The sequence below is a fragment of the Blennius ocellaris genome (assembly GCF_963422515.1).
Source record: "Blennius ocellaris genome assembly, chromosome: 20".
Taxonomy (NCBI): Eukaryota; Metazoa; Chordata; class Actinopteri; order Blenniiformes; family Blenniidae; genus Blennius; species Blennius ocellaris.
Genome location: NC_137669.1, coordinates 17,110,535 through 17,122,661, shown reverse-complemented (window position 1 = coordinate 17,122,661; position 12,127 = coordinate 17,110,535). Strand labels below are relative to the sequence as shown.

Here is a 12,127-nt window from a genome sequence, read left to right as displayed (position 1 = left end):
TGATCGGCCGTGAGCAGGGCAGCATAAAACCCCGGCGTCTACCTTTTTGGAGGTGTACTTCTGCCTGGGCACGACGCTGCGCAGCTTGTGGTCCAGCGGCTCCCGGTTGTCCAGACTCTTCACCTTGTAGATGCGAACCAGCCAGTGCTCCGAGGTGAACGCCTCCTCCAGGTGCTTGAACTTGATGTCCTTGTTGCCGATCTCGGCGTTGCGCGTCCTGTCGAATCCCGGCGGCGTCCTGAAGTCCAGCTGCGGGACACGGAAAGGTTTCTTGTTTTTAACTGGACCGAGCTTTGAGGCGGCTGATCGTGCAGACGGACGTAAAGACGGCTGCACTTCAGATGTCTGGACCCTCCAGAGAGTTTGTGACCGAAAACACCGAAGACGGCAGATCCAACGTTTCATGTGCACTTTGATTTTAAAGAGAAATACGTGGATGCTTTGGCCTCAATTAACCAAAAAGGCCAGATAGCTCTCCTTCAAAAGATTCCATAATGGGTGCTCACAAGGTTTTAGTTCCCATTTTTAGTGCGTTTCTGTTGTAAATATAATGCAAATGCATTTCAATTGTATTATTTAGTTTACTTCTCACTGTGAAAAATCTAAACGTTTAAGGCAGGAGGACGTTGTGGTGGCCTCATGCACTCGAAGAAGAAGAAGAACCGGCTGCAGCACCGGGTTTACATTTCAGACTGCATTTATTTCACGATCTAATGAAGTAGAATTATTTACTATACATGTGGCGGTTGGTTCTGATTTACTGTTAGAAACCTTCCCCAGTGTTGTTAAACCCGTTTTATTCCTACCTCGTTGCTGCGGACAGGATTTGGCACGCACAAACTCCCAGGCCATTTAATAATATCTAGAAATTGTAAAAACTGCCAGAAAAGCAGAGGAGGGAGAAGAAAAAGAAAAAAAAGAGCTTTGCATCCATACACCAGCCCCGAGGACTCGTGCAGTCAAAAACACTCAGTAACACTGAAGAACTTCCTGTTACTGAAAGTTAAAGTGATCTTGGGAAAAGCGGAGCCTCGAATCCACATGAATCGAAACGGCCTGAGCTGAAATTCAGTCACGTTCCCCATCTAATCTGTGCACAACTGCCACCACTGCATCGGCGAAATCATTTGGATTCAAACCACTCCGATTGTCCTTGTGCAGGATTTTACCCGACGGCTGGAACGCCGGGAGAGGCAGAGCACACCCCGTATTCAATTCAACAAACAAACACGAGCAGACTCGCTGTTTTCTACCAGTTTCCAGCTCATTATGCAAAACCGAGGCGACTACCTGCTGCACAAACGGGAGGGCTGTCATTATTTCCCCGCAAACTCTCCGCCAAGGGAAGTCACAAAGTGTCACAACTTTGTAAAAAAAAAACGGAAAAAAAAAACAGAACGAGAGGGAAAGTTGTCTGAGTTGTCTCATGTCCAAAGGCCTTGATCAATTGTAAAAAAAAAACAAACAAAAAAACACAAGAACAATCTGATGGTGACTGGAAATAAATAGCAGGTGTGATGGCGCAGTGATTACACTGCAGCGGGCGCCCTTTGGCAGCCGCTCCATTACACTGTGACTCACTTTCAACCTCTTGTTCCCGTTATTCTGCTCGAAAAGCCTTTGATTGCTCATCCTTCAGACTGCCTTCCCCTCATGTTTGTCACCTCCGTTCTCACAGCTATCGTGTCCATCGGCCTCCCCCCCCCCTCCCATTGTTCCCCTCTCTTCTTCTGTCCAAGCGTCACTCACTCCGCCCCTTTGTGTCCCTGTATCTCTGCATCTCCTCTCCGGCTGCTTTAAAAGGCCGAAGAGTGTGAAGAAGTGCATTTTTATAAGCCCCCCCCCCTCAAAACTTCATTCCCGAGATACGTATTTATCACGGAGGCTCAGCTTGTCATTTAGAAGTAAAGGAAATAAATGGCGCGCTCGACTGCGGGTAGGTTTTATTCATTCCAGTGCTGTAATATGCATTGTGTGTTTAACCTTGAGTCAGCAGCACAAACTGTAACTACCCCGCACTTCGGTTCGACTTATTTTCTTCCCGCCGTCGTCCCCTAAGCTCCGGTTTCTCCTTGTCACATCTTGTTTCCATAAATCTAATCTACTCCCACAACTCCGGCTCCTTCCTCGTCTCGCGGGGCTCCCTCGCTCCCGTCACGCCGTCTCTCTTTCCCGCCACTGGAAGCGAGCGCCGCGAGCTCCTCACAGCTCTGAGAGGATGGCGGCGGCGGCGTTGATTCTCCTGGCTGGCCGGGCCACATCTACAGCACCTGGCAGGAAGGCGTCCTCTCATCTCTCCTCTGCTACCTGCCAGGAGTAGCCGTGGCGCATTTCAAAGCCTCTGCCAATCCTTCATATTTCCACCGGCAGCTTCTCTTCCCCCCCCCGTCTCTTGTCAGCCCGCTCTGCTTTAACATACAGTAGTAAGACGTGTTTCACCTTTAGCTGGTGGCAGCGGCTCATTATCTTCCGGTAAAAAAAAAAAACTGTAGCAGCACTACTATTCATGTGTGGTGACAGCAGCTGCTTGTTACCTTCTGAACTCAAAAAAAAAATCTCTCTCCAGCCTGGGCTTGATCTCACTCGGCTGATCAGGGATGATGAAAAAACTCTCACCTGCATCTCTCCGAAGCGATAGTAGGACATCTTGTACATGAGGCAGTTGAGGAGAGTTGGCGAGCCGGCCTTGTCCACCCGGAACTCCCCCTGAGGGGTGAAGTAGTCGCTCTCCTGGAGATGACAGGAAAACAAAGAGGGCGTCCAACTCAACGTACGTCCAATTTGACAAGTTTCACTCAGTTAAAAATCCAGATTTCCTCCTCAATTCTTTTATGGCTTGTGAGAAAATGACTTATTTCTGCGACCCCTGGAGTCGAAAAAGGCATTTTCAACAAGTTTGATGTACCTCTTTAATTAAAGATCAAAACTCGAATTACATTTTTGCGAATGCACGAGCCAAACCTCCAATAATAACTGCTCGGTCGCCCTTTGGTCCTCTGCTAATGAGGGTCGCATTTTTCAAGCTCACACAATCACAGGAATTTCAGATTACTGCTGTAAATAATCACCAACTCACAGTTTGTCGTTTAGATTATGTCTAATCGAAATCTGTGGATATACAGAAAAAGAATAAGAAATATGCAGACTATCCTGATGAAAGGTAAAAAGCTAAAACATCACTAACTGGACGTAATAGTCATAAACTTTGTGTTTCGTCACGTGACTCTGTAGCTGCATGTTATGCTGGAAACTAAATGGGCCCCTTGGGACATTAAATAAAAAGAACTAAGAGCTAAATTATAGAAAAAAATTAATATAATAGTCTGCTTGTGCACGGCAAATTGCAACATGGGACCTCTTACTTCCCGCTAGACGAGTTTCATAAAGGGCAGAGTCACAATAAATAATACAAATACGATAATAAGAGCTGAGGCGAGTCTTAAAAATCTAAGAAGAATTGTTTTCTCTTCATCTCTATGGACAAAGGTAGCATACTGTAGAATTTAACTCTGTAACAAGAGGGGCAAATATACCACAAGAGTTTCCATCGTAGCATAATGATGCAAGATATTACTTATCGACTGGAAAACTCAAAAGTTTTCAATCTGTCCACTGAGGGTGGAAATGTTTGTGTGTAACTACATAGAGTTCTGAATTCTATGTTATTTATAGCAAAGTGCGAACATTATTTGTGAACATTTCACTCGCAGGTGACAGGAAACATCATTTCATCAAAAGAAACATTTTTCGATCAGACATAGTCATCGGTTAAGGCTATAAACATTGTAAAAAAAAAAAATTATATTTCATAGTTATTACATTATTGGCTCTAACAGAGATTAAATATATTTTCTGAAAATATTTCTAGGTTGTTTTTTTTGCAAAAAGTTGTTATTTAAAGGTTAATTTGACATTTTATTTATTTAATTCTAAAGAGACATTTTAGTTCAGGATCCAGACTGAAGAAAACAAGACATGTTCTCAGCATTTTGCATTCATAAAAAAATACGTTTCACCTCTTTCTTGAGTTTAACTTTCCATTAAATTGCTGATATTTTGTGCTCAATATCTGCTTGACACTAACGAGCTCCTTCAGTCACTCGTGGAGGGATTTTCCTCCGACACGTCAGCGAGTCAAATTGAGCTCAAAACAAAAAAAAAAAAAAAAAGGTTTTTGTGCGTCTCCGGCCCCGCTGTGAGTATTTCAGCAGCGTATTATTAAAAAGCAACGAGGTAATATTCACCTGCTGTCAGAAGCTCTAATGACGCAGGACTTTTCCCCTCAGCTCGCCGCCTCGCTCTACGCACGGCTCTCTCCTGCCGACCGCCGCGATGGGAATGGGGCGGATAAAATATGAGCGATACGAGTCGGGAGTGCAGGAAAACAGTTCCGGCAACAAGTGAACCTTTTAACGTTTTGCGAGGGGAGCGCTTACTGCAGCGCCGCTGAATTAACTCGAGACGAGGACCTAATAAACTGAGTCACAGCAATTTTGAAAAAGTGGAACCCGTCTGTGTGGGGAAAAAAAAACACACGTAGATGAAATACTTGTTGATAAGAGTTTGATTGGGGATCTACAAAGTCATGTGTAATTTCTTTAAAGTGCGAAGAAACTGATCCAATTATAAAACTTTGCTGCTGCTGTTGTCTTGAGATCAACTGGATAACATTTCAGATAAGTTTTGCAACTGTACACATTCTTTTTCGATATCTTGTTTATGAAGCACATTTCAAAAAAAAATTGTAAAAGTCCAACAGTTTTGTAGATTATATCTTCGTACAAAGTAAATTGAAGCGTTAGAAAAGTTAGATTTATGGCCTCCGGCTAAAAACAAACTGTCGGGTTTGAATGCCTTTTAAAGCTAAATTGATGATAAAATATTTGTAAACATCCCTGTTGGAAAAGTTATGTGCAGAATGAATATTTGTTTACGCTTCTTTAAAATAAAAATGAAACAATAATAAACTAAAGCTGAAAAGCTTGTTTATATAAATTTTTTAATTTTTAAAAAAAAACTATATTTGTGGCTTTTCTGCTGAAAAACATTGAGGTGATAAGTTAAGTCAAAAATCTGAAGCAGCTTTAATAGCTTTTTTTTATTGATTCATTGGGGATTTTCTTTTTCTTTCTGCATTTGACCCATCCTCTGAACTGGGCTGCCAGATAAAGCCCCTGCAGATTCAAACCTGTTTCAGTCACAGACTCTGCTGCTTCACCTCTAAGCCTCAAGTTTTCTGACGTTCTGTTCGCTGTCTGACAGCTGCTCCGTCCGTCTTTACAGCTTATTGCTTCAATCGACTCGGGATAATTCATGAATGATTATGCTGAATTATAAAATAGGTGCCATGAGCTTCTCTCAGTCACAGAGCAGCTGCCTTTTCCTTAGAAAAACAAAGAGTCAGACAGTTAACCAGAGAACAAGTGTTTCAGCAACGCGACACTCTTTCAGTGCAGATGGTGGGAGATGATGTTGGAATTTAAGTCCTTTAAGACATGAGGCAACATTTTTATCCGTCTCTTTATCACCGTTTTTTTTTTTTTTTTTTTTTTTTTACCTTTAACAGCATGATGCAACGTGTTTTCATCCAACTATTGCTTGCAGACCGACATGCATTTCATCAGGAGCGACGCACTTGTTGCTGCAGGTCTTAATGGCTTCAGAACAATAACAAACCTCATCTCGGGGTTTATGCGTCCCCGTCGTTTCCCGGAGCTTCGCCGTTACGACCGGCGAGCTTCCCCGGAGAGAGAGCATCGATTTCACCGCTGCACTCACCCTGATGTCCTTGGGGTGCTCTCCCTCGGCGATCCTCACCATCCACAGGAACTTGTTTATGTCGTCCCCGGAGTATCCGATCACCCCGCCGAAGATGATCAAGACGTAGTCCACGTCCAGCGACTTCATGATCTCGTAGGCCGCGCTCTCATTGGAAGACATGGCTTTCCCCACCTGGACAAGACGGCGAGAGTGAGGATTCGCCGTTTTTCGCGAGAGGGCGGCGCCTCGACGCGAGGGCCGCGAAAAAAGTGGGGATCATTAAACGGAGATCCATCAAACAGTCTAATTGCGTCTCCGGTGTATAAGATGTGGAATAGAGACAACAAGGTAGAGAGAGAGAGAGAGAAGAAAGCTGCAGGGCTTCAACAGGCTAAACAAACATTTGTCTACATTTGACAGCAAAAACAGAGAGAAAAAAAAAAAGGAAATTCAAACCGATAGAATTTGAAATTAAGTGGTATTTATAGATTATTTGACCGGTCGGGCCAAACTAAGGTGAAATCAGCCTGTGTGTGAAGATCGTCGATAAACCTTGGACAGTCCATCACAGGTCAAACACACACGGTCACACAGAATATATCGTACCAGCGCTATATGACTGTTGTTCCAGGTGTTATTGTCCACCAGCGTGGTCCGGTTGGCCATGCCGGCTATTTGGTATCCGTAGTCCCACCAGGACATGACGCGCGCGTGCTCGTCCGTGTTCTGCCTCAGCCAGTAGTAGGCCTCCCTGAAGTCATCCAGGATGTTGCGTGTCCTAACGAGGGAGGAGAGGAACCGAGAGATAAAGTCGACAGGTAACCGCGTTGACAGGCATGTGGCTGTGGAGGCTATTAATATTTCAGCTAAGACTTTGAATCGGAGGGGCCACGATGTCTGAAAATAGAGCCCCGTCTTGCCTGCGTAGCGTTAATGCGGTGTTAAAAAAAAAAAAAAAAAAACACCTCTCGCTTCAAGTGTTGGCGTCCTAATTTCACCTCGAGCCGAGGGAGCACACATAAAGCCAGGCAGGCAATTAACTGCAGGTACGCTAATCACATTACATTTGTGTGCGCTCGTACGAGTGCGGGGATGCGGGGGCGTGTACGTGTCAGATCCACTCTGCTCCCTTCCCCGTGGCGTGGCTCAGCTATTGTCTGGGAACCACCGTAGTATGATTAATAAATGCATGAGAGCGTGCGTCTACCATTTAGTCTCAGCCTTCAATAGTTCCTTCCCCGAGAATAATTATAGCTGCACGGAATTTTTACAGAGAATAACACATCAGCGTTCTGTAAACCCGGAGATGGATCGCTGATGTTTTTCCGTGACCCAGAAAAACCAAGTCAAACAATGGTTTCACAGGTTCGCCTATCAATATTCCACAGAAACCGCTTATGAAAAATGCATGCCCTCACACTCCAGCGTCCCGGCGCGTGTGCACATATGTGGCGATTTGCATGCGGGGTTGCGGGAGTGTGTCCGTCTGCATTATCAACTACAACCAGGGGGACGCTGCTGTACGCCTCACGCCTCGCAGTCATTAACATCCCACAGACGCTGCAGAGGGAGGATGTGTGTGTGTGTGTGTGTGTGTGTGTTTGAGATTCGCTCTCACCCGTCGTGGTTGTAGGAAGCGAGCACCACGCTGGGGCTGGAGTAGGCGTTGCTGGTGACCCACGTGCAGTGCACGGCGAACATCATGAGCAGCATCAGCATCAGCATGGTGACGATGGACTTGATGTTGGGCCCCAGGCCCTCCTCCGCCTTCTCCTGCTCCGACACGTGCTTACGCACCTTGCCGGCCTGCAGGGGGAGACAAACTCTACCGTGAGCGGCTGCAGCTGCAAAGTATGAAGCTTTCAGGAAACGTGAATTATTGAGGAGAAATAAATTATTAATCCAACTAATTGAAGAAAGGATTTTAGAGCACACTCAATTTTTTTTTTTTTTTTTTTGGGAGTACCACGTGAAGACGCATCAGTGAGAATTGTGAGATGAACCCTGTGATGAGTTAATATTATTTTACAGCGGCAGAAGATGACTGCAGCTCCAGTTATTTCCAAGGACGTTTAAACGCCGGCTGCAAGTGAGCAAAGATGGTGACAAAACATTGGCTTTCGGATCATGAAAAGGTAAACGGAACTCACAACATTTTACTGTTGATCTAATCTGGTATTGTGTGCCAAACTGCACAAAGGGACCCCAGAGTTGTGCTTGGTGATATTTTATTAAAGGCTGGTGACTTTTTAAAACGGCTGCAGAGTACCGGAGGGAGCAAGCTACAGGGAAGGAATACACAATTCGTCACGACAAACGTTTTTTTTTTGTTGTTCTGAGAGAGTGAGGTGTTTAGGGTTAATATTCAGTTCCTGGAGGGAAAGGGGTTCTGGATGTTTTGAACCAATAAGCTACCTAGTTACTTTGCTTAGATTGAATTTTCTATGTTGTTGCACTTTTTTTTTTAGCTGTATTTTCTGCCCACGTCCAACATTTTGTTAATTTGAGTAAAATAATCTGGATACTTTCTATTTTAATTTTAGTTTGAATTTGAAATCAATAATTGTACTGCAGAGAATATGATCCCTTCGTTTATCTATGAGACATAAATAACCGAGGTAGAGTTAAAGTGATACTGTGACCATGAGAGTAGGATTATACTGACAGCTGAGCGGCTTCCACATCCTCATTTCACTGAAATTTGTTAAGTTTTCAGATGCAGGACAAGCAAAAAAGCTTGTTTGATATATTTCTTTCTAAACAAACAAAATAGACTTTGGTACTCTCATTGTTTCACACAAACATAAGCACGATAAGCTTTTGAAACCTGTGACTTTTCTCAATACTATCTAAGATGTGAGAAGCTGGAGTGGGGATTGTTTTTTTTGTTTTTCATGTAAACTAAGAGTGTCAAACAAAGAGGCTTCAAAACTGGTGAACTGAAAGTTAGTATAAACATTTGCATAAAGCCATGGTGCGAGGGTGAATTTGTGCACCCTGCAACGGCAGTTTGAAGAGAAACAAAGCGCTCCACGCGATTTCAGATTTCAGAGCCAAATGAGGCACAAATTGAGGCAATTTGCAGCATTTTCGCCTGCTGGGAAATTAAACCCTCTTATTACGAGGGTGCCGGGATTAATTCAGATTTCGTGGTTGCAGAATTGTTAATAAAATGTTTTCTAGTGTTTCTGCTACCAGGTGTTTCCTGCTGCCACTGTATGAATTCAGCACCGTGACCCTTTTATGACAATGATACGACTGAAACCAACAGAATTTATTTTGATTTTATTGCTGCGGAATCATCAAAAAGAGGTGAAATGATTGAGTGCTTTTGCTTTTTTCTTTTTAACCCCAATATAAAAGCTACTTTTTGGTTATTATATGTTTTTTAAACATGATCCGAGTCCTGTGGAGTACGAATGTCTTCTATTGTGTTACGCATTATGAGATTTATTTTTTTTTTTTTAATTAAATGTGGACTTTTTTTCAGAAGGTAGTTGTATTTATTTTAAACATACGAATTGGGACTCATTATTTAATATTATGCTCTTTTTACTAGTCTGCTTAATTCTGGCTGCACGTGGCCTCTGAACTAAAACGACTTAAACAACTCTGCGGTGATAAAAAGTACATTATTATATTTATTGCAATTTTAAAGTCCCCACGTTAAAAGTGTACAATCTGTACAATCATCCTTTCTATGTAAAACTGCCTTCATATTAATTCTACATCTATTTAAGGCTTCCACAACATCGGAGATGCTGAGAATTTTACAGTAATTGTTGATCTTATGAGTCTTCTTATGAGCTCGTTTTCATTGAGGAGTATTGCGGGGCAGCGCCAAGAGAGGAAAAGAATTATAACACAACAATTTTACTCAGCGTGACGACAGTCTGAAAGTGAGCCGGCTGAAATGATGGCACCGGCCTCCGACAGTTGCTGCTGAATCACAGTTGAATCACAGTTTACCCAAAGTGGTGGGGAGCGAGGAGGGAAGCTGACAAATATGAGACTGACAAATCCAAAACCTCAAAAGGTGTCATAAAACTGTGCGACTGAGACTTGTAAAATGTAAAAATCTGACCTGGTTGTTGTTTTTTTTATTCTTTGTGGCTTTACTTGTTTTTTTTGACATCATGGCATAGTGAGTAAAACCTGAAGCGTTGTTGCTACAAGACCCGTCACTACAGTAAAAAAAAAAAAAAAAAAGTTAACTTCAACTATGGTTTCTCCTCATCTGCACCTTGTCGTAGAGATTCCCAGAATTCCTCTTGTCGTCCTCGTCGCTGCTGTCCTCGGCCGGGGGCTTCTCCCTCTTCGTGTCGTCGCCCATGTAGTGCTCGAAGACGCTGGAGAACGCCACGGCCGACAGCATGCACACCACCGGGGTGAGAGTCAGCATCAGACGCACCATAACGCCGGCGAAATACACGGCGCTGATGGCGTACAAGGCCACTGCAAAGCAGGGGGAGGAAGAGACAGAGAGAGAGAGAGAGAGAGAGAGAGAAGAGGCGACGTGGCCGGGAGGGAGGGGGAACAAAGAAATTGCAGGTCAGACAAGGACGGAGGCAGTGAGGATGTAAAGAAGAGACAGGAAATGAATCGGAAGATGTTGGAGGGAGATAAAGACAAGAAAAGAGGCATTAAGCTGTGAGAGCAACACGGCATAATCAGTCTACGTTAGCCGGGGCGAAGCCCGGATCTACAAGCGGAGAGCAGCGGCTGCTCGGCGCCCTTGAGAAGTGCCGACCCGGTTCAACAAGTGAGGCGCCGATCGATTCCTTTAATTGTCTGATTGAGTGCGAGGGAGAAACAGACTGTGTTTAAAGCACTCAAAAGGTTTACGGCCCTCGATCTCGCCTGTCGGGACGGCGTAGACTTGTTTTGCGGTCTCACATTTGTTTGTTTAAACGCCGAGAGCCGTCACGCCTCGCTCAGAGAAGCTACTGTACTGATGTGGGGAATTCCTTGGATGAGCAGACAGGTCTCCTAATCGCCACATTCTTCCCGGGCATGTTAATACTCTTCCTCCTTTAACAAATAATACATCACAAAAATGACACTAACAGCAGAACAACTGGTGATTAAAGGACTATCGCAGAGAAAGTGACAATTAATGAATGACTTGTAATGTTGTAATTATGTGGCTGTGAAAGTGAAAGTGCCATTTATTTTCTCTGCAGACAATATTAGATGAAGGACAGCTGGAACGCTTCCAAGCTTTCGGTTGGACATGAAACTCCCGGCTGAGTTCGCGTTCAATGAAATTTAATAGCAGCTCATCGCCGTGGCTTGCTGGGAGTTTTCAGTCTGGACAGATGGCCGACATCTTCAGAGGGGCTCCGACCGCAAACAACGGCCTGTTTACGAAACAAAGCTGAACTCATCAGGGAAGGGTGGGGTTTTCTGTTAATACTCAATATGCCAATAGAAAGTGAATAACAAAAATGCTTCATGCGTGGATTTGCTACGTCCCCCCTGCACCCTCCGGTCTCACTTCAGGGACCTTTGAGAGTGAGGATGCTTTGAAAAACATCTGATACGTCTTCCATTTAGGGGAGACTGTCATTGAAAAAGTCAGAGGAAAAATTTCAATGCAGTTCAATCAAGAGAGCGGAACTATTTCAATCAAACTTCATAAATTAAAAAAAATATTTCCATCCAGGGTGAACTAACGATAGCTAAAATAAAACTTGACAAACCTTTAAAATCTCCCAAAAGATTAAAATCTCGTTGCTGGGACGTTGAACTTTTGCTGACTCATGGCGGCCAGTGCTGCCGATTTGTAATCGAGTCTTCGGAGAAACTAATTGTGGGATCCTTGGTGGATTATGGGGAAATAAAGAGCATACGAGGACACAAATGGAGAGCAATGCAGGCTTCTGGCAGCAGAAAAGCTTCTGCGGGCTGATGAGATTGAATTTACTGGTGTCAGACACCACGCTGACTGGAGGACTCCATAAAGAGCCGGTCCTCACAAACGGAGGGCAAATCAGCGGCGGATCAGTGGCTGATCAGACTGGTGGGAGTGTGTGACGCTGAGCAGAAAAAAAAACAACAAACTGGCCACTGAACTTGCTGGAGCCAATCCCAGCTCACCTTGGGCGAAGGGCAGCGCACAACCAGGACAAGACAGGAGGAGATGCATCGTCAACTCCAACAAGGCGGACTAACACGATGTGACGACTCACCGAAGACGCGCTCGTCGTTGACGTTCTTGATGCAGAACCAGAGGCCCGCTGGGAAGGTGCAGACCAGGATGTGGAGGTCGAAGAAGAAGGACACCCATGTCGTCGGCTGGTGCTCCGACACCGACGCTATGATGGGGATGTGGATCTTGGCGTAGCTGGGAGGAGGGAGAAGACAG

The 12,127-nt window shown here is 44.4% G+C and overlaps 1 protein-coding gene across 1 annotated transcript in view; it reads right to left on the bottom strand.

Annotated features, from left to right (window-relative positions):
- Positions 1-12,127, bottom strand: part of LOC308144905 (dolichyl-diphosphooligosaccharide--protein glycosyltransferase subunit STT3B) — a 94,011-nt gene that overhangs the window by 816 nt on the left and 81,068 nt on the right. The window contains exons 9-15 of the mRNA XM_080516184.1: positions 11,952-12,106; positions 10,004-10,215; positions 7,379-7,566; positions 6,367-6,538; positions 5,779-5,952; positions 2,617-2,730; positions 43-249 (exon numbers count right to left, since the gene is read on the bottom strand). Of these exons, the coding sequence (XP_080372310.1) occupies positions 43-249; positions 2,617-2,730; positions 5,779-5,952; positions 6,367-6,538; positions 7,379-7,566; positions 10,004-10,215; positions 11,952-12,106 (1,222 nt within the window). The remainder of the gene's footprint in view (positions 1-42; positions 250-2,616; positions 2,731-5,778; positions 5,953-6,366; positions 6,539-7,378; positions 7,567-10,003; positions 10,216-11,951; positions 12,107-12,127) is intronic.